The following is a 22,147-nucleotide window of genomic DNA, read 5'->3' as shown; positions in this document are numbered from 1 at the left end:
TCGGGGGGCGAGGTCGGGCGTGAGGGGAGCCCGCCGGGGGCTGTTGGCGGAGCTCCCCGCCGGCCCTGGCTGTAGCTGCCCGGGGTCCCGGCGGCCGGGCCGGCTGCCCCGCCGCGAGGTTGCCGGTCCCGTGGGGCTCCCCCTGCCCCGGGGTTTCCGCGCTGGGCTGCGGCGGCCGCCCTCGCCCCGGCCCGCCGCGCGGCCTGAGCGGGGAGCGGAGCGGCTGGGCCTGGCGTTCCCCTCCCGCCAACTGCCCGCCAGCCCCGGCCCTGGCGAGAGGCCCCTTCCTGCCTCCGCGGGGTTGAGTGGCCGGCTCGGGACTCGTCAGCGCCTTCGGATCCCGCTGGCACGGTCGCCGCTTGCACATCGCAGGTGCAGCTTCGCCTGGTCAGCGGCGTGACGTGACGTACGCCCAGAAACCTGTGACAGGAACATTATTAAGGTTTGAAGTTCAGGCATGACTCAGAGTTAGGCAGTGCCGGTATTCAAACTGGAAATAAGGCGTAAATGTTTAACAGTGAGGGACGGTAATTAACCACTGGAACAATTTATCAAGGATTGTGGTGGATTCTCCATGGCTGACCATTTTAAAATCAAGATTGGCTATTTTTCTGAAAGATCGGCTGTAGGAATTATTTTGAGGCAGGCATCTGCTCTGTGTTGTACGGAAAGTCAGACTAGGTAATCACAATGGTCCCTTCTGGCCTTGGACTGTATGAAAGAGTGCTTGTGCAACCTTAAATCAGCCTCCTTGCTTTTATGCATCATACAGTCTTGTAATTACATGGTCATATGGTATAAGACATATTGACACCCATATGTGTCATCAGTGTGGCTGGAACCTTTAGATCCACCACACAGACCTCTGCCACTTGAGCTAATGGAGTAACTGATAGCAGGTTGTGCACTGGAGAGGAATAAGAACATAAGAATGGCCAGACTGGGTCAGACCAATGGTCCATCCAGCCCAGTATCCTGTCTTCCAGCAGTAGCCAGTGCCAGGTGCTTCAGAAGGAATGAACAGATTGGGCAATCAAGTGATTCATCCCCTGTCATCCACTCCCAACTTCTGGCAGAGGGTAGGAACACTCCGAGCATGGGGTTGCATCTCTGACCATCCTGGGTAATAGCCATTGATGGACGTATCCTCCATGAACTTATCTAGTTCTTTTTGAATCCTGTTGTTGTTTTGGCCTTCACAACATCCTCTGGCAACAAATTCCACAGGTTGACTGTATGTTGTGTGAAGAAGTACTTCCTTTTGTTTGTTTTAAACCTGCTGCCAATTAATTTCATTGGATGACTCCTGGCTCTTATGTTATGTGAAGGAGTAAATAACAGTTCCTTATTCAGTCATGATTTTATAGACCTCTATCATATCCCCTCCTAGTCTTTTTTCCAAGCTGAAAAGTCCCAGTCTTTTTAATCTCTCCTCGTATGGAAGCTGTTCCCTACCCCTAATCATTTTTGTTGTCCTCCTCTGTGCCTTTTCCAATATATCTTTTTTGAGATGGGGCAACCAGATCTGCACACTATTCAAAATGTAAGCGTACCATGGATTTGTGTAGAGGCATTATGATAGTTTCTGCCTTATTATCTATCCCTTTCCTAATGATTCCTAATATTCTGTTTGCTTTTTTGACTGCTGCTACACATTGAGCAGATGTTTTCAGAGAACTGTCCTCAGCGACTCCAAGATCTCTTTCTTGAGTGGTAACAGCTAATTTAGACCCCATCATTCTGTATGTGTAATTGGGATTATATTTTCTAATGTGCATTACTTTGCTTTTATCAACATTGAATTTAATCTGCCATTTGTTGCCCAGTCATCCAGTTTTGTGAGATCCCTTTGTAAGTCTTCATAGTCTGCTTTGGACTTAAGTATCCTGAGTAATTTTATATCGTCTGCAAATTTTGCCACGTCACTGTTTACCCCTTTTCCCAGATCATTTCTGAATATGTTGAACAGCACTGGTCCCAGTACAGACTCCTGAGGAACCCCGCTATTTACCTCTCTCTATTGTGAAAACTGACCGTTTATTCCTACCCATTGTTTCCTATGTATTAACCAGTTACTGATGCATGAGATGACCTTTCCTCTTATCCCATGACTGCTTACTTTGTGTAAGGGTGAGGGACAGTCACAGTCTCCTTGTGCATCCAGTTCATAGAATCATAGAATATCAGGGTTGGAAGGGACCTCAGGAGGTCATCTAGTCCAACCCCCTGCTCAAAGCAGGACCAATCCCCAACTAAATCATCCCACCCAGGGCTTTGTGAAGCCTGACCTTAAAAACTTCTAAGGAAGGAGATTCCACCACCTCCCTAGGTAATACATTCCGGTGTTTCACCACCCTCCTAATGAGAGAGTTTTTCCTAATATCCAACCTAAACCTCCCCCACTGCAACTTGAGACCATTACTCCTCGTTCTGTCATCTGCTTCCACTGAGAACAGTCTAGAGCCATTCTCTTTGGAACCCCCTTTCAGGTAGTTGAAAGCAGCTATCAAATCCCCCCTCATTCTTCTCTTCCACAGACTAAACAATCCCGGTTCCCTCAGCCTCTCTGGTCTCCCATGTTTAAGAAGGATGAATTCAAACTGGAACAGGTACAGAGAAGGGCTACTAGGATGATCCGAGGAATGGAAAACTTGTCTTATGAAAGGAGACTCAGGGAGCTTGGCTTGTTTAGCCTAACTAAAAGAAGGTTGAGGGGAGATATGATTGCTCTCTATAAATATATCAGAGGGATAAATACCAGAGAGGGAGAAGAATTATTTAAACTCAGTACCAATGTGGACACAAGAACAAATGGATATAAACTGGCCACTAGGAAATTTAGATTAGAAATTAGACGAAGGTTTCTAACCATCAGAGGAGTGAAGTTTTGGAATAGCCTTCCGAGGGAAGTAGTGGGGGCAAAAGATCTATCTTGCTTTAAGATTAAACTCGATAAGTTTATGGAGGAGATGGTATGATGGGATAACATGGTTTTGGTAATTAAATATTAATGGTAAATAGGCCCAATGGCCTGTGATGGGTTTTTAGATGGGGTAAGATCCAAGTTACCCGGGAAAGAATTTTCTGTAGTATGTGGCTGGTGAATCTTGCCCATATGCTCAGGGTTTAGCTGATCGCCATATTTGGGGTCGGGAAGGAATTTTCCTCCAGGGCAGATTGGAAGGCCCTGGAGGTTTTTCGCCTTCCTCTGTAGCATGGGGCACGGGTCACTTGCTGGAGGATTCTCTGCTCCTTGAGGTCTTTAAACTACAATTTGAGGACTTCAATAGCACAGATATAGGTGTGAGGTTTTTTTGTAGGAGTGGTGGGTGAAATTCTGTGGCCTGCGTTGTGCAGGAGGTCAGACTAGATGATCATAATGGTCCCTTCTGACCTAAATATCTATGAATCTATAAGTCATGTGTTCCAGTCCCCTAATCATTTTTGTTGCCCTCCGCTGGACGTTTTCCAATTTTTCCACATCCTTCTTGTAGTGTGGGGCCCAAAACTGGACACAGTACTCCAGATGAGGCCGCACCAATGTCGAATAGAGGGGAATGATCACGTCCCTCCATCTGCTGGCAATGCCCCTACTTATACAGCCCAAAATACTGTTAGCCTTCTTGGCAACAAGGGCACACTGTTGACTCATATCCAGCTTCTCGTCCACTGTAATCCATAGGTCTTTTTCTGCAGAACTGCTGCCGAGCCATTCGGTCCCTAGTCTGTAGCGGTGCATGGGATTCTTCCGTCCTAAGTGCAGGACTCTGCACTTGTCCTTGTTGAACCTCATCAGATTTCTTTTGGCCCAATCCTCTAATTTGTCTAGGTCCCTCTGTATCCTATCCCTACCCTCCCGCGTATCTCCCTCTCCTCCCAGTTTAGTGTCATCTGAAAACTTGCTGAGGGTGCAATCCACACTATCCTCCAGATCATTAATGAAGATATTGAACAAAACCAGCCCCAGGACCGACCCCTGGGGCACTCCACTTGATACCGGCTGCCAACTAGACATGGAGCCATTGATTGCTACCCGTTGAGCCTGACAATCTAGCCAGCTTTCTGTCCACCTTATAGTCCATTCATCCAGCCTGTACTTCTTTAACTTGCTGGCAAGAATACTGTGGGAGACAATGTCAAAAGCTTTGCTAAAGTCAGGGAACAACACGTCCACTGCTTTCCCCTCATCCACAGAGCCAGTTATCTCGTCATAGAAGGCAATTAGATTAGTCAGGCATGACTTGCCCTTGGTGAATCCATGCTGACTGTTCCTGATCACTTTCCTCTCCTCTAAGTGCATCAGAATTGATTCCTTGAGGACCTGCTCCATGATTTTTCCAGGGACTGAGGTGAGGCTGACTGGTCTGTAGTTCCCAGGATCCTCCTTCTTCCCTTTTTTAAAGATGGGCACTACATTAGCCTTTTTCCAGTCATCCGGGACCTCACCCAATCGCCATAAGTTTTCAAAGATAATGGCCAATGGCTCTGCAATCACATCCGCCAACTCCTTTAGCACTCTCGGATGCAGCGCATCCAGCCCCATGGACTTATGCTCGTCCAGTTTTTCTAAATAGTCCCGAACCACTTCTTTCTTCACAGAGGGCTGGTCACCTCCTCCCCATGCTGTTCCAGCCTATCCTCCCCACCCCAGCTCCACGCCTTCTTGCCCAACCAGCCTCCCTGTGCAACCAGTCCTAGCCTCCCCTTCCTTCCTGACTCTCAGTCTAGCTTCTTGCCCAGACAGTTCTAGTCTCTCCCTAATTTCCTGTCACAATCTGTTCCCCTCCCAGTCTCACCAGACTCCTTGCCCCAGTCAACTCCTTTCCCACCCTCAGGGTCCAGCTTTTGTCCCTTCTGTATCTGGATCAGGCAGCTTCCTCCTCCACACGGCCTGGGTGCCAGCGAGGGGTGGTGGTGGTGGTGTCTCTGAGAACACTGGAGAGACAGGCTCCCTGCTCTCAGTTCCAGTGACTTGTTCCGCCCCAGTCTGGAGCAGTAATTACAGGTAAAGTCCAGCTTTTCCCCTGTAGCCCTGAATTGACGCATGCGCAGTCACTTGGTGGGGATGGCACAAGCGCAGTCTGGTCACAGGTAGAAGTTGCGAGAGGATGGAGCATGCTCAGCCTGTGCGAACTGTGATTTTTTTCCAAAGGCGTATAACTCAGCCATGTTTGGGTGGGTTTTCATACGGAAGACAAAATACCTTTGTTTCAGCAAAGTGCCATCTCCCTGCTGAATGTCACCAGCTCCAAAGTACTAGAGCATATCAAAAGATCGCCAGATATTTTTTTTTTAACATTGCAAAAGGACTTATTTTTCCCTAGTGTTGTTCTCGGAAATGGCTGAACCATTCTGGCTGAAATTTTCAAAAATTCAGTCTGAGACAGACACCTGGCATGGAGAACTTTACCTTAAATGGTTGAAATCTGTCAAAGTTATAAGCAATTGAAAATAGAGTGTTATAATGGGATGTGTCAGGCGACATTAATAGGCAGTACTACCAGCCCCACCTATAGTATAGTGATGAGAGAGCTTTCATGTATACAGCACCTGAAAAATGATAGCTCCTTTTATCATGCACCCAGGTCATGTGCTGTGTGCCAGCTAACCCACATCTGCTGGATGACTTCCTGAATTTCCGAGCAGTTTTCAAGCAGCTGCCATTTAAAGGACCCAATTTGCCAGACAACCAGGTGAAATTTCTCCTTCTAAACTGCTCATCCTGCCCTTCACAGCAATCTTCAGTCTTGGAGCAGTGGCATAGTTAAGGGCCCATGTCTCAGAAATGATTGGAGATAGAACCAGGTCTTTACTTTCCACTGGGATGCCCAGCACCCAGTTCTAGCCCTGGAAGGACCTGAGATATCAGACCTTCCACTTCCCTCATTGTTATGTCAGAAAACTATTTTAATGTTTAGAGGTCTTTACAATGTATTATTTACAACTGTCCTCACCCACTGGAGCTCTGCGTGTTTGGGCGCATATAATCTACAGCAGCCTACCTTTGTAGGTGACAGGCCTTGAAAATTGTATCAATTTAGAAACCTAAAATCTTGCAAACACTTTTACAGTGTTTGACATGTACAAAATATACGTGGAGATATTGTAGGCATAAAGAAACCGTGCCTTCCCTGACTCACTTATGCCTTGACTTCTTGTGAGTTATGCAGCTACCCCAACATCAGCCAATAAAACCTTTGTAATGGACCTGTACCATTGTGTATTGTGTGTGTGTAAATTTCTACATAGAGTATCATGTTATAAAGCACTAGGGGCCATTCAAACAGCCAGTTCTAGATTGGCTGAATATTCCTAATTCTCTCATTCTGCAGCTAGTGCAAGCTGCTCTTAGTTTCATTCTGGCTGCTGGACTTTTCCATTTTAATGTTATTCTGAGGGAATGAAAGCTGCCATATTTTTCATGAACTTAATGTCATTATTTTGTTTTTCATATTATAAATCTTAATAATGTCTGCTGCTGTGATGCTCCCTCTGATGGGACTGTATCTGCCATGGTCGTGTACAGCAGATAGAAAAGGAGGACTTGTGGCACTTTAGAGACTAACAAATTTATTTGAACATAAGGTTTCGTGAGCTACAGCTCACTTCATCCAGTGCATTCAGTGGAAAATACAGTGGGGTTCTCTGTGTAATATAAATCTCCCCACTGTATTTTCCACTGAATGCATCCGATGAAGTGAGCTGTAGCTCACGAAAGCTTATGCTCAAATAAATTTGTTAGTCTCTTAGGTGCCACAAGTCCTCCTTTTTGCGGATACAGACTAACACGGCTGCTACTCTGAAACCTGTCAGTATAGCAGATAGTAATACCTCAGTAATACATAGTCCTAGTCACAGCTCGTCTGAGAAAGAACCATTCAGTTACACTTTGCAACCCTGTATCCCAAAGCTCTTTGAGGTTTTTGGGTACATTATCTCCAAACAGTAGTAACCCCTAGTGCAGGTTAGTTCATGCAGGCCTCATTTCTGAAGATAGGAATGGTCTTGGTGTGCTAACAGCACTCTCCTCTTATTGCTATTGATACTACATGATTGCAGTATTGTTTGCATGGTTGTTGGTTAATTCAGGATTGGCCAAATGTGTCCCACAGAGTCCATAATTCGGTGTAACAAGGCCACCCTAGTGTTTAATATGGCAAGTGTTCGTGCTGCAAAAACTACAGGTCGCAGCATCAATGCTCCAGCTTAAGCTGAGAGGCTTGTGCTCCAGGCACTGCAGTTTGGAATTTATTGTCTCTGCAGCCCATACCACCGCATATGACTAATGCAGTGGCAATCAACTCTTATTTTATGGGCAAAGTTTAGGTGCATTTGTGTTAACATAGGTCCGAATGTAAGTGATTATATCTTGAAAAGTCTGCCAACTGAAAATGGGCTTTAAACTGCTAGATGTTTTAAGCAAAAGTACTAGGTGAGTAAATTGGAGAAGTATTCTGTATTTCTGTCTAAAAAGCAAGTGCTTGAAAAGTATTACATTAGCACAAGGCAAAGGTGGGGTTTAAAAGCATAAAATAATCTACTGCAATGGCAGGTACTACCTGGATGCAACATTAGCACCCAATTGGGCACTCTAATCCTTGTGCCAACATGGAGCCCCAATGACTTCTGGGGATTATCTGGCAGAATCAGAGCCTAAACCAGGACAAACTCAGGGATGGTGATTTTCTCTTCTTTTTACTTAGAGTGCAATTCCTTAACCCAGGCTCCCTGTCAACACCTGTTACGTACACTTCCTGCCTCTTCTGCCTTTGTTTACACTGGTCGCTTTCTGCCACTGAGACAGATCTGGAGTGAAAAGTGAAAGATGCTGCTGTTCTTCCGTAAAAGGAAACCCAGTGATGCGGCCCGGAAGCGCCTTGAATACCAAATGTGCCTGGTAAGCTTTGGGATGGTGCTTTTCCCTTTTCTGTATCCCTGTTTTGGATAAGGATGCTAAGCTGAACTCCCAACCACTGGTAACTACAGATCCTATGGCACTTTCATTACTAGGTGCTACTGCAGTGCAAATAATAATAATAAATAAAAGTTCAGGTGTTTACCTGCGCTATGATTTGGCTAGGACAGCTGGGGTAGATGCTCAACTGGTATAAGTTGTCATAGCTACATTGAAGTGAATGAAATTACATTGCTTTATACCACCTGAGGGTCTGTCCCCTGGTTTATATTCTTCCTCCTTAAAACCATCCCCAGGTAGTTTTTTCACCACTTCTAAAAGTAGTTGTGGAGTGGTGCTGGCATAGGATGGCTGCCATGTTCTGCCCCAGAGGCAGCCACATTTCGCTAGTGGGAGATTGATTCCTATTTAAGCAGACAGCAAAGTGCTTCAGGATGAAAGGCCTTATGCACTGTATGAATATATGTAAGTAGCTGGTGTAACTGAGAAGAGATGAGTGGTTTTAGACTTTTTTCCCTATTCATAATTTTAATAGTTTAGAGACACTATCTAGCCAAAGGATCAAATGTTGCTTTGGATGCCTGCATCCAGTGTGTGTATTTTAAACTAGTATGATGCATAAGCTCCACTTCTCTAAGCTCTTGCTGACATCTTGCTCTGCACTAAAACTTCATTTAAACCTGAATTTGGCCCTTGTATTTTCTGACATCAGTTTCACTACCCGGGTTAATAACAGTAGTTACATCTAATTGTCTGGTGAAAACAGGAATGAATAAATATGTATTAATGATGCTACTCCCTGAAGTCGTTACTGTGGAAATGATTAGACCCCCAAAACGTAATTTACCTTAGAAGCTGCGGAGGACTAGAAGAACTCTTCTTCCAACTGGTCATTGTATCTTTTAATAGCTCAGAGATGAGGATGCTGAGTGTTATGAAGAATTGCCCTTGTGGCTTGCAGCTGCTTCTAATTCTTCCTAGTAACCCCAGCGGTCTGACCAGTAAAAGTGATGGTTTTCTTTGAGTCTGAACGTTACAGTGATTTATGTGTTCAGAGTCCAATCAACTAATTGGACTGGCTTGGCAGTTGTTGTTAGCCTCTGTCGGGTTCCCCATCATAACTCCCTTTCACTTTTAAGTTTGTGTAAGCTGCCTTCATTTCAGTAGACTGTGTGAAATGAATTTGCTGGGAGGGTGTCTCTGGCTAGTTCCTGGTGGGACAGGTGTACATGTCACAAAATACACAAAAATGGTCACTTATTGGCCCCCTTGTTGACAATCTCAGCAGAGAGGCCAAGGACAGTGAACTTACCCTCTTGCCCCACATATGGTTGCACCATGTCACGATTGGCACATTGGTGGGGCAGTAAAGGGGCAGCTTTCCCTTCCTTGCTGGGGCTGTACCTGTTCTGGAAATAAATGGGAACTTTGGTCTCCAGGGCTATCAGTCTGTCAATCCACCAACCCTAAAATTCACTCAAACTTCCACCTTCACGGATAAAGCTTAGGTGGTGTTTAAAATTGACTTTTTGCTCCTTGAAACTTGTCTGAGGGCCCCAATTCGGCAAGGTGCGTAAGCACGATAGCGCTTTTGAGTCAGTTGGACTATTCACAAGCTTAAAATTAGACATGTACTTAAATATCCTTCTGGATCAGGGCCTCGGTGCTTATGCACTTGAAGACCCTGATCCAGCCCCCCTCGAAGTGAGTGGTGAAACTCCCATTGCTTGCAGTGGTGCAGGGTCAGGCCCAAAGTGTGTCTCTGCTCTGGAAGAGTGTCTGTAAATCTAGCACTGTGGGGTCTGGTGTTTGTTGTCCCAGGATTATTGCCATAGGGGCTGTGCTTAGTCTCCAAGTGAAAGGATTTTTTTCTAACTGCCAGCCCTGCAGACTCAGTCTGGGCTCCAGGTCAAGCTGGACTCTTTTCATCTTATGAGCATCACTAATAATATCAAGTTCTGGAGGCCAAGTTACGCTCCCTGGTGCAACCTCATTATCGCCTTTAGTGGTAGCAACAGGTTGCACAAGTGCTACAAGCTGGAACATAACAACTGCTTTACACAAGAAGGAATGAACCCCAGCTCCCCTTTCTGCAGCTGAGTTAGCCCTGTAGCAGGAATAGAAAGCAGCAGTAATTACTTTTGTTCCCATAGATAGCAGATCTGATTCTGAATGCACAAAGGGAGTAAGAGGTACCATTTTTACAGTAGTCCCTTTATGTAGTAGAGCCTCCCTCTCATTCATTGCATGATCTGTTTATCTCCAGTCCTAGAGAACCGGGAATTATGTCACTAAAACACTTTCATATGCTCTCTGTTAAAATCTTCTCGCACAAGTAAGTGACATCTCTGCTCTTGATGCAGAAATTCACTTTTCTGAACAAACAATGTTTGTATTGTAGAATTTAGTTTCTTGGTTGCATGAACAGGGCTTCAAGTATAGCTATGGAATATACTTTGCATCTAATACTGGCCTTTGATTGGGGTGGCCATAGCAAAGAGCTGTGATGAAATTTCTAAAGAGAGGTCAGCAGGGTAGTTTAGCCAACATGCAGCAAGAGGCCACTTTTCTCTCTTAGCATTCTAAAGGTGCAGCACATATTTCTCTCTCTCTCTCTAGGCAAAAGAAGCTGGTGCTGATGACATTCTTGATATATCTAAATGTGAACTCTCTGAGGTATGTGATTTGCAGAGTGAGGGGACCTGTCCAGCTCTCTCATTTCCTTCCCAATATAGAACGCCAGTCGTTATAACTCTGATGAGACTAGAGCAGTGGTCACCAACCAGTCGATCATGATCAACTGGTCGATCCCGGAGGATCTCTCAGTCGATTGCAATCTCTGGCTGTGCAACGGGGCTGCTGCTAAGACAGGCTCCCTGCCTGCCCCAGCCCCAGGCTGCTCCCAGAAGCGGCTACCACGGCCCCGGGGGTCTCCCTCCACACACTGCTCCTGCCTGTAAGTACCACCCCCACAGCTCCCATTGGCCAGGAATGGGGAGCTGTGCCCAATGGGAGCTGTGGAGGCCATGCTTGCAGAGAGGGGCAATACACAGAGCCACATGCCCCCCCCCCCCCCCCCCCCCCCGGGGGCAGCAGGGGCGTGTTGGCGCTTTCCAGGAGTGGCATGGGGCTGAGGTAGGCAGGGAGATTGCCTTAGTGGCAGCCACGCTGCACCGCTGACTGTGAGCCGCTGGAGGTAAGTGCTGCCTGGAAGGAGGCCGCAACCCAAGCCCCAGCCCTGACCCCCCTCCCAGAGCCAGCACCTGCACCCCCTCCTGCACCCCAACACTCTGCCCCAGCCCGGAGCCCCCTCCTGCACCCCAACCTCCTGCCCCAGGCTCAGCACAGAGCCCCCTCCCACGCTGCAAACCCCTCGGCTCCAGCCCAGAGCCAGAATCCCAACCCCCTACCCCAGCCCGGTGAAAGTGGTAGTGAGTGTGAGGGAGAGTGAGTGATGGGGGGGGGGGGAATGGAGTGAGTGGAGTTGGGCTTTGGGGAAGGGGAGGGGCCTCAGGGAAGGGGCGGGGTAGATCCTGGGTTGTCTTTAAATTCAAAAAGTGATCTTGGGTGATCTTGCTGGTCTGGAGACAGAGATGAACTGCTTAATTTATCTGTCATGGCTTTATCTGTGCAGAATTGTTGCCTCTTTGTTCAGTCTAGTTCATCTTTTGAAGTGTGGGGCTTCTGCCCCTTTCTTGGGAAGTCTTCTCTGTGGCCTAAGACAGTAGTTCTGCACCTTTTCTATACTAGGAACACCAACATATGTAAAGGCATCTGTCCTCTCCCCTTTCCCATTTGGCCAGGTTGTGTGCTGGGAGTTACAAAGACATGCTGGGATTCCCCATTTGTATAGAGACTCACTGAGAATGTGCCTGGCCTTCTGAGGGATCTGTGCGCTGCCTGTTAAGCCACCCAAGTCCTGGACAGCTGTCCAGACCTAGCAGCACATTCTCTGTTAGCCTGAAGTCCCTGTCGTGCTGCCCAGAGCCACTGGTTGATGTTCACAGCAGTGCAGTGAAGTGCTGGGTCCTGGGACCAGCTATTGACTAATGACAGAGACAGTAATCTTAGTATCAGTTTGGTTTTTAATGAAAGTGGATTGTTGTGTCCTGTGGATGGATACTTTAGAAGTGCTTAGAAAATTAATGGCACGTTGCAATGTATTGTTGTGATCTATTGGGCTATTTTTGTGCTTGATTTCAGATTCCATATGGCGCTTTTGCAACATGTAAAGTTTTGCAAAAAAAGGTAAGAGAAGTCTAAATACTAAGCGTTATTACAGTATGTGAAGTGCCTATGTAGCGTATATGGGCTTACATGATGCTTCAGAGGAAGGTGAAATCTCTGTCCTTAATGCACTTGACCAGTTATGCAATGCTATACATAGAGGGTGTTCTGATGTTTTCTTGAGGCACCCAGGATTCTGTTACCTTGTTACTCCCCTGCCTCAGTGAGAGAGAGAGACTTGCTGGTGCTAAACATGGTGTCAGCTTCCTGTCACTCTAGTCTGGTAGCCACTCAAACAATCTCCTCAGAAGCTCTGCCAGCCTTGCTTTGCCTTGCCGGTTAACTTTAGGTGCACTCCAATCACCCTTGAAAGCATTCCCCGCAGTATCCAGCCCATCACTGGACACTCACAGAAATTACCAAGTTTGCTATCTCCAAAGGGACACTGCACACACCAGCCTGTTTGATTCAATGAAGGATTCACGGTCTGCTTAATATTACAGCACTGAGATGTACTTATGATAAAATAAAGAGAAGTGTATTAACAAAGATGGAGATTTAAGTGGTACTGCATAAAGGTAATGAAAACAGAATCAGTTAAAAACAAAACTATAACACACTTCTAAAAGACTAAATTTTAGCAGGCTACCGTCCTTTGGCTAAAGCAGTTTTCTAACCCTCAAAGTCTGTCTGCAGAGCTTGCTGGTTTTCAGTCAAAACCAGCATCCACAATGGTCACGAATCACTCCCCTCTGCCAGAGACATGGATAACAAAATGTCTTTTAGCTTCTCCTTATATTTCCTCAAAACTCATTCTTTTGACCCCAGAGACAAGACAACCCCCCCAGTGGTTTTAGTTTTTGGTGCTTTCCCAGGCTGATTTCACACTCCCTGCTTCCCCGGTCAGCCTGGCTTTTCCTGTTGTCTTACATGCAAATGCAGCTCCCATCATATTGGATTTTGAATTGCTTGATTTACCTGCCTGCCGAGGTCTCTGATGTAAACCAACATTCCTGTTTCTCGGACAGACTTGTTCATCAGCCCTGCCGGGTCACGTGGTGAACACATTTTGTAGCACATACATACAGCTTCTTAGTTATCACCCATATATACATCTCGCAACGCTAATGATGACCAGTATACCATAAGACAGAGGTCCCGAAAGTGTGGGGTGCACCCCCTTATGCTGGCATCGAGTGGGGCCTGGGCCAGCTGCCATGGGGGCAGGGAGGGAATGCCACCCAGCCCCTTCCCACCCCCAGCTCTGCTCTGGTCCCGCCCCCAGGAGTCCCCAGCTCCCGGCCCCACGCCTGGCCCTGGCCTCAGCCTTGGCGTGGCTCAACTCACGGCCCCACACCAGTCCCCAACCCTGGCACCCCCACCGGAGCTGGGCTGCGGCCCTGCTCCCAGCCCCAGACTCACCCCTGGCTGCAGCTCCAGCCTTGGCACCCTTACCCCTGTCCACATCCCTCCTCCCCGAGCCGTGTCCCCATTCCTGGACACTTTGGAGACCACTTTGCGGTCTCTCGTTTGGGGACTGCTGCTTTCAGCTTTCATTTAATACCTCACATAGAATATCAGGGTTGGAAGGGACCTCAGGAGGTCATCTAGTCCAAACCCCTGCTCAAAGCAGGACCAATCCCCAACTAAATCATCCCACCCAGGGCTTTGTCAAGCCTGACCTTGAAAGCCTCTACGGAAGGAGATTCCACCACCTCCCTAGGTAATGCATTCCAAGTGCTTCACCACCCTCCTAGTGAAAAAGTTTTTCCTAACATCCAACCTAAACATCCCCCACCTCAACTTGAGACCATTACTCCTTGTTCTGTCATCTGCTACCACTGAGAACAGTCTAGATCCATCCTCTTTGGAAGCCCCTTTCAGGTAGTTGAAAGCAGCTATCAAATCCCCCCTCATTCTTCTCTTCCGCAGACTAAATAATCCCAGTTCCCTCAGCCTCTCCTCATAAATCATGTGCTCCAGCCCCCAATCATTTTTGTTGCCCTCCGTTGGACTCTCTCCAATTTTTCCACATCCTTCTTGCAGCGTGGGTCCCAAAACTGGACACAGTACTCCAGATGAGGCCTCACCAATGTCGAATAGAGGGGAATGATCACGTCCTTCCATCTGCTGGCAATGCCCCTACTTATACAGCCCAAAATACTGTTAGCCTTCTTGGCAACAAGGGCACACTGTTGACTCATATCCAGCTTCTCGTCCACTGTAACCCCTAGGTCCTTTTCTGCAGAACTGCTGCCGAGCCATTCGGTCCCTAGTCTGTAGCAGTGCATGGGATTCTTCCGTCCTAAGTGCAGGACTCTGCACTTGTCCTTGTTGAACCTCATCAGATTTCTTTTGGCCCAATCCTCTAATTTGTCTAGGTTCTTCTGTATCCTATCCCTACCCTCCAGCGTATCTGCCATTCCTCCCAGTTTAGTGTCATCTGCAAACTTGCTGAGAGTGCAATCCACGCCATTCTCCAGATCATTTATGAAGATATTGAACAAAACCAGCCCCAGGACCGACCCTTGGGGCATTCTGCTTGATACCGGCTGCCAACTAGACATGGAGCCATTGATCACTACCCATTGAGCCCGACGATCTAGCCAACTTTCTATCCACTTTATAGTCCATTCATCCAGTCCATACTTCTTTAACTTGCTGGCAAGAATACTGTGGGAGACCGTATCAAAAGCTTTGCTAAAGTCAAGAAATAACACAACCACTGCTTTCCCCTTATCCACAGAGCCAGTTATCTCATCATAGAGGCAATGACCTTGTCAGGGTTCCCTCCCCACTCTGAACTCTAGGGTACAGATGTGGGGACCCTCAGGAAAGACCCCCTAAGCTTATTTCTACCAGCTTAGGTTAAAAACTTCCCCAAGGCACAAATCCTTCCTTGTTCTTGGAATGGTATCGCTGCCACCACCAAGTGAGTTAGACAAAGATTTAGGAAAAGGACGACTGTTTCCCCAAAATATCCCCCAAAACCCTTCACCCCCTTTCCTGGGGAGGCTTGAGAGTAAACAAGGTGAGCACAGACCAGACCCTCGGGTTTTTAGGACACTAAAAACCCCAATCAGATTCTTAAAAACAGAACTTTTATAATAAAAGAAGAAAACGTAAAAGAAACATCTCTGTAAAATCAGGATGGAAGATAATTTTACAGGGTAAGATTTAAAACATAGAGGATTCCCCTCTAGGCAAAACTTTAAAGTTACAAAAAAAACAGGAATAAACCTTCCTCTTAGCATAGAGGAAAATTCACAAGCTAAAATAAAAGATACTCCTTGCTCTTACTTACTATTTCTGTAAGTTTAAATGTATCATTCAGTAGGAGCTGGATTGCTTGCTTGGTCTCTCTCTTTGTCTCCGGAGAGAACACACAAAACCCAAAACAAAAATCTTCCCCCACAGATTTGAAAGTATCTTCTCCCCTTATTGGCCCTTTTGGTCAGGTGCCAACCAGGTTATCTGAGCTTCTTAACCTTTTACAGGTAAAGGAGGGATCTTATGCTACCCTTAGCTGTATGTTTATGACAGACCTTCTTTACAGACAAATACTATGATAGCAATATGTTAGGTGTAGTGAATTTGTCAAGCCTGAGAGGAGTTGCTGTCAGAGAGTAGTGACCCACCAATGAGCCTCTTTATCACAGGAGAATATGTGTAGGAATTCTTGCTGAGCCTCTACAGGAGTTAACTTAGAAAGAATCAAATCTCCTGCTGTCTTAGCCTGCATGACCTCAAGTATTATTGATCAGAAAATTATCCAGACCCCTCTTTAAATTCAGCTGTGATATCTGACTCTGGCCTCCTATGGCAGCCAGTTCCACTCATGCAAATAAATATTTTATTTAATATTTAATCTAATCAGGTCTGAACCCCTTACAGAAATAGAACAATTGAATACAGAATGAAATCCACGGGGATGTGGTTGTTCAGGCTGTAATATCTCCTGTGATGTTATTCCAATATTATTTTTTTCTTCAGGTGCTGATTGTTCATACAAATAATCTAACATCTCTGGTTCCAAAGTCCTGCAGTCTCCTGAATCTCATAACTGTGAAGGTAACCTGTGAGCCTGTAACAATGTCTCTGTTCGCATTCACTCAGGGTTAAAAGTAAACCCTCTACCCATCAAACTGATTCTCACCTCTAGGGACTGGCAGCAAGGTGTAAAGTTTTCTTCACTGACCTCACCCCTTCAGTTTCATCCCCGGGAGGCAGTGGCAGGAAGTCTTTACCATCTGGGCGCTGCTGAGCTCCTGTCACTGGCACTACTGTGAATCCATTTGTTTGTAGAGGCTGGGATTTTCTTGGCTATGTCTACGCTACGAAAGTACTCTGATTTTACAGAAGTCGATTTTTGGGAACAGATTGTATAAAATTGAGTGCATGCGTCCATACTAAGCACATTAATTCGGTGGTGTGTGTCCACAGTACTGTGGCAAGCGTCAACATTCCGAGCGGTGCACTGTGGGTAGCTATCCCGCAGTCCCCGCTGCCCATTGGAATTCTGGGCTGAGCTCCCAATGCCTGATGGGACCAAAAATTTGTCGCAGGTGGTTATGGGTAAATGTCATCAGTCAACCCTCCTTCCCTCCGTGAAAGCAACAGCAGACAATCGTTTTGCACCCTTTTCCCTGGATTGCCCGAGCAGACGCAATCCAGGGAAAAGGGCACGAAATGATTGTCTGCTGTTGCTTTCACGGAGGGAAGGAGGGTTGACTGATGACATTTACCCCTAACCAGGCAGAGGACCCAGCAAACACTGGGACAATACGCTGCCAAGCTTTGTCATGCAATGATACCAGATTACTTGCTACTAGCATGGCGTGGTAAAGTGTCCTACCGTGGAAGACGGAATAAGGCTGCTCTCCCCGGAAACCTTCTGCAAAGGTTTTTAGAGTACCTCCAGGAGTGCTTCATGGAGATGTCCCTGGAGGATTTCCGCTCCATCTCCCGACCCGTCAACAGACTTTTTCAGTAGCTGTACTGGTCACGAATGCATCCCAAGTCCTCAGGGCTACTTAATCATTAAAAAATGCTTGCTTTTATAACATGTATTATATTTAAAAAGGTACACTCACCAGAGGTCCCTTCTCCAGCTTGGTTGGGTTGGGAGGGTATTTCAGTCAGGGTGATAAAAAGATCCTGGCTGTTGGAGAGAACAGTGTGCTGTGTGCTCTCCTCAAGCTCCTCCTCCTCATCTTCCCCATCCACAAAATCCTCAGGCATGGCGGAGAGTGTCCCATCACGGACAGGGGTGGGGTAGCGGTGGCGGCCTCCCCTAGAATTGCATGCAGCTCAGCGTAGAAGCGGCATGTCTGGGGCTCTGTCCCGGAGCGTCCTTTTGATTCTTTGGTTTTCTGGTACGCTTGTCTGAACTCCTTAAGTTTCACGCGGCACTGTGTTGCGTCCCTGATGTAGCCTCTGTCCCTCGTGGCCTCAGAGATTTTTTGAAATGTTTTGGCATTTCGTCTTTTGGAACGTAGTTCTGATAACACGGATTCCTCTCCCCATACAGCGATCAGATTCAGTACCTCCCGTTCGGTCCATGCTGGAGCTCTTTTTCGATTCTGGGACTGCATGGTCACCTGTACTGATGAGTTCGCCTGGCCAAACAGGAAATGAGATTCAAAAGTTCCCGGGGCTTTTACTGTACACCTGACCGGTGCATCCGAGTTCAGAGTGCTGTCCAGAGCAGTCACAATGGTGCACTGTGGGATAGCTCCCAGAGGCTAATACCTTTGAATTGTGTCCACACTAACCCTAATTCGAAACGGCGATGTCGATTTCAGCGCTAATCCCCTTGCTGGGGAGGAGTACAGAAATGGCTTTTAAGAGCCCTTTGTTGGAAAAAATGGCTTCGTTGTGTGGACTCCGACATAAACTCGTAGTGTAGAGTCATAGAAATGCAGGGCTGGATGGGATCAGGAGAGTTCATCAAGTCCAGCCCCCTGCACTGAGGCAGGACCATCCCTCACAGCTTTTTGTCCAAGCTGTTCTTAAAAGCCTCGAGTGACAAGGATTCTCTACAAGCTTCCTTGGTGACCTGTTCCAGTGCTGAACTATCTGTAGAGTTAGAAAGCTTTTCCTAATATCTAACTTAAGTATCCCTAGGTCCAACCTGAGCCCATTACTTCTTGTCCTTCCTTTGCTGGACGTGGAGAACAGTGGATTACTGACAGGAGCTAGGTGCCCAGCACCTACCAGAAGTCCATAGGAATTGGATGCCTGATGTTCTTAGGGCCCTTTGAAAGTTGCAGCCTGGCAGACTGATTTTCACTGCTGGGTAACTCCTCTCTGTGCTTACAATATGACACCTTCACCACAAGCTTGATTGATGACAGAATCTTCTCCTCCTGTCCTAGGTTTTAGATCTCCATGACAACCAGCTGACATCACTTCCTGATGATATTGGCCAGCTGACATATCTCCAGGTAAAGGGTTTGTGGGTTGTGTCCTGGGTGCCTGATTTAAGATCTGTTCTAGGACAGCGTGGTTGATTTGTATTGCTATTAAATAGCTAACTAGTATTTTAAATGACAGTTGTCAGTCACTGGATCCTTATCACTCACTTGACTTTCCCTAAGAGCCAAGTTAATCGCATTGAAAATGGCAGTTTGGGGCATAGCAGGCACGTCGCATTCCTTGGTGCCAGTTTACACCATTCTGCTATAACTGGCCTTCAGGATAGGGCAGCGGCTGGCAAACCACTCACAGCTGGTCACCAACCATGTGCCAGAGGCATAGAGAGGCTGCAGTTTCCAGTCCAATTCCTTTCTGAAATACTCAGGTTATGCAGCTCCTTTTGAAATGAATGTGTCCCAGTGTGCCTATTGTAACTCTGACGTCCTGTCGCCACTGGAGAAAGAAGATTAGTCCTCCCCTCCAGCTCTGCGCCCTTGCCATGGAGAGCATGGAAGTTCATTACTCCCTGTTGCTCTAGGAAGTTACTGGACATTCCACGATGGGAACCCACTGGAGCACAGGGATCTTGTCTCCTGAGAAATGAGAAAGAGCATTACAAGACTTAAAGTATGTGTGTATTGTACATAATATGGAGGGGGCACATGTCCTGTGCAGCCTGTTAGAGACCTGCCCTCAGCAGTGACTTTGAGAGCCCTGTTTCATAGACCATGGGAAGCTGTGCATTGTGGAGGAGGGAGATGGTCTCCGTGGGTAGGGTAGGATTGGACCATTATGTAAACAAACTAACTGAGACCCCAGAAGCATGCTCTGATTGGGTTGTATGCTCTGCCCTTCTGTTGGGAAGGTGGCGCTCTAGCAATGGAGGCTGGGAAATATGTTCTAGATGGGGAAGAAATAAATCGGCATCTGCCAGTCTGAGAGGGGATGGGACTTTGCTCCGTGCTTTGACTGGGGGGGCTAGATAAGAGCCTCCCCTAGTAAACACTGAGATCCCACAGTAGTCCCAGGCAAGGAATAATGGTTGCAGTGTCTAATGAAAAATAGACTAAGCAGTGACTAACTAATGTGTAGATCCCAATAGGATCACTCTCCTGTAGCCCTCTGGCCTGGAGGGAGAAGGAGGGAGAGGGCTGCTGCTGCTCCTGCTGATACGGATACTGCTGCTGTTAGGCCCTGGGCTCTCCCTGCTGCTCCCCTGGCTGGGCCAGACACCATCCCCCTTCTCTGCTACCTGGTTGCTGGCCGGCTGCTGGACCCCCCCCACCCTCGGGTACTGCTACTACTCCAACTGCAGCCCTTTGTGGGGGGGGGGCCTGCTGGCCTGCTCCCCAGAATGGGGGAGTGAGGGACCCCAGCCGTTGCTGTTAGGACCCCTCTCAGGTGGTGGTGGTGTTTTTCTGCCTACCCGGACCACCACCTGGAGTTCCTGGAGCTGCTGCTGCGGAGTCTGCTTCCTGGAGCTGCTGAAGCCCCGAGGAGGAGAAGAAGAGGACGATCTACCAGTGGGGGAGCACCTTGAGACTTTGCCGGCCACCGTGGAGGGGGCCTTTGGAACTGAGTAACTTTCAAACTGTGCTCTTGTGGTGGGGGTCTTGACTGTGTTTGTGGGGACACGGGGGTGTGGCGTGGAGCTGCCGCCCGATCCATCTGTGTCTCCCCCCCAACCACCACCGCTGCCCCCTCCACCACCCCCACTGGCTGTATACCATCAGCCTCAGCTCCTGCCTCTGGACTCAGCTGCTTGCTTGGCTTGCCACGCCCTGATTCCACCATTTGGGCCAGAAGCAGCAGCCAGCCCAAACTGACTTTGTGTAAGTGCATGTGGGCGCACATGCTCCCCCCTGGACTGCCCACCTCACAGCTTTTCCCCTTGCTATCTGCCCCATTTGCCCCTTCCAGTCCTTTGCCCCCCCTTTGCCCCAGCCCCCCTTACTGGTTTGGTTTGTTTGTCTGCCCCGCCCGTTTCCCTCTGCAGCCCTTGTTTGTTTGCCCTGCCCCAGCCTCTGAAGCTAGCCCCTTGCTCCGTGCGCCCATGCCCCCTCCCATGCGCTTGTGCCACTCCCCATTTTAGTTTAAACCCTCTTCACTGCACCCCCAATGCTGTTGTATCCCCCCCTCCCCTAGTGCAGCTAGAGGAGCCAGAATCCCACCCAGTGTTGGTTATTGACCCCAACCCCTGATTGCCCCCCTGTCCAGCTCACCCCCTTTGGCGCCCTCCTCCCCTGCCTGCAGCCTAGCGGGGACGAGTGGTCGACCTACTTCCCCTCTCCCCTCCTCTTTCTGGTGTCTCCACTTCCCTCCCCGCTCTTGATGGCGGGGGACGAGACGGGTGGGGCCCCTCCAGAAAACCCCACCATCCCTCCCCCACCTGCTGCCCTGTTGCCCCCCTGAGCCTCTACCTCCACTGCTGCAGCTGAGCCACCTGCTACTGCCCCCGCTGGGGCACCGGCAGAGGTGGACACCGGGGTGACCTTCGCTGCTGCCACGTCCCTCGCCCCTTCCGACCCTGGGGAAGCCCTCCCAGCCGGTGGGAAGGGCCAGGGTAAAAAGAAGGGCAACGGCCCCGCAAAAAAGACCAAGCCCTCCATGGCAGGGGCTGCCCCCACTGCTGCAGCCCCGCCACCGACCGCGGTGCCCCTCCCCACTGTTCCCTCCACCAGCTCTGCGGGTGCCTCTCCCCCGGCCCCCAGGGCGTACGCCCAGGAGGTGGCAGCCCCCTGGCCTACCACTACATCCTCTTTCCCGCCCACCCCCTCCACTACCATCTATAGCGGCCAGGGCCCCTTCCCGACCTTGAGCAGGAAGCATGGCGTCTGTTGCCTCCTGGTGCCTGCCTCGCCCCATGTGGAGACGTACATGCGGGCATTGGCAAGGGTGGTGGGACACACGGCCATTGTGGCAGCCTCCAAAATGTACGGAAAGGTCGTCGTCTTCTTAGCATCAGAGGCCACCGCCCAGGAGGCGGTGGAGAAGGGCCTGGCTGTGGGGGGCGTGTTCGTCCCCCTGGAGCCGCTAGAGGACCTGGGCATCCGTCTGGTCCTGACCTCTGTCCCTCCCTTTCTTCCCAATGCCACCCGGTTACCTGCCCTCTCCACCCTGGGGAAACCCATCTCCGTTGTCAGCCCTCTCCAACTGGGCTGCAAAGACCCTGCCCTCCGTCACATCCTCTCATTCTGCCGGCGGGGCGTGACGGAGAGGCGCTCGAGGGGTCATTCCTTGTCCCCTATCAGGGGGCCTGTTACCGGGTGCACTACTCCATGGGGGAGGCCCGGTGCTACCTCTGCCAGGCGATGGGGCACGTCCAGAGGGACTGCCCCTTGGCCTGGCAAGGAGGAGCATCCGGGACCCCCAAGCCCCGGCAGGGCGCCGACCCCGTCATCGCCGGTGCCCCTGGCTGCCCGGCGCCTGAAGCCACCCCTCCTCCTTCCCAGCCCACCACTGCTCCCGCTTGGGAGAATCTGGTGGGGCCTGTGGAGGAGGGTACAGCAGGAACACCGCCGGGCATGGGAGAGGGCCTGGCCCAGGGGGAATCCTCCCTTTCTTGTGCCGCCCCACCGTTACCCCCCC

At 48.9% G+C, this 22,147-nt stretch overlaps 1 protein-coding gene across 15 annotated transcripts in view; it reads left to right on the top strand.

Annotated features, from left to right (window-relative positions):
* The window catches only part of LRSAM1 (leucine rich repeat and sterile alpha motif containing 1), a 59,211-nt gene that overhangs the window by 281 nt on the left and 36,783 nt on the right, over positions 1 to 22,147 (top strand). For 4 of the 15 annotated variants that reach the window (XM_037880060.2, XM_043530649.1, XM_043530645.1 and 1 more), the window contains exons 2-7: positions 5,586 to 5,693; positions 7,704 to 7,897; positions 10,535 to 10,591; positions 12,119 to 12,163; positions 16,136 to 16,213; positions 18,520 to 18,588. In XM_037880060.2, the coding sequence (XP_037735988.1) occupies positions 7,826 to 7,897; positions 10,535 to 10,591; positions 12,119 to 12,163; positions 16,136 to 16,213; positions 18,520 to 18,588 (321 nt within the window). In that variant the 5' untranslated portion in view covers positions 5,586 to 5,693; positions 7,704 to 7,825. Of the gene's footprint in view, positions 1 to 2; positions 443 to 2,591; positions 2,610 to 5,585; positions 5,694 to 7,703; positions 7,898 to 10,534; positions 10,592 to 12,118; positions 12,164 to 16,135; positions 16,214 to 18,519; positions 18,589 to 19,097; positions 19,187 to 22,147 lie in introns of those variants that run through there. The other 11 variants (XM_037880059.2, XM_043530648.1, XM_043530644.1 and 8 more) reach the window with 7 other exon arrangements.

Source organism: Chelonia mydas, chromosome 16 (assembly GCF_015237465.2).
Source record: "Chelonia mydas isolate rCheMyd1 chromosome 16, rCheMyd1.pri.v2, whole genome shotgun sequence".
Lineage (NCBI taxonomy): Eukaryota > Metazoa > Chordata > Testudines > Cheloniidae > Chelonia > Chelonia mydas.
The sequence above is the reverse complement of the archived record's forward strand: the minus strand, read 5'-3'. Positions and strand labels throughout refer to the sequence as shown.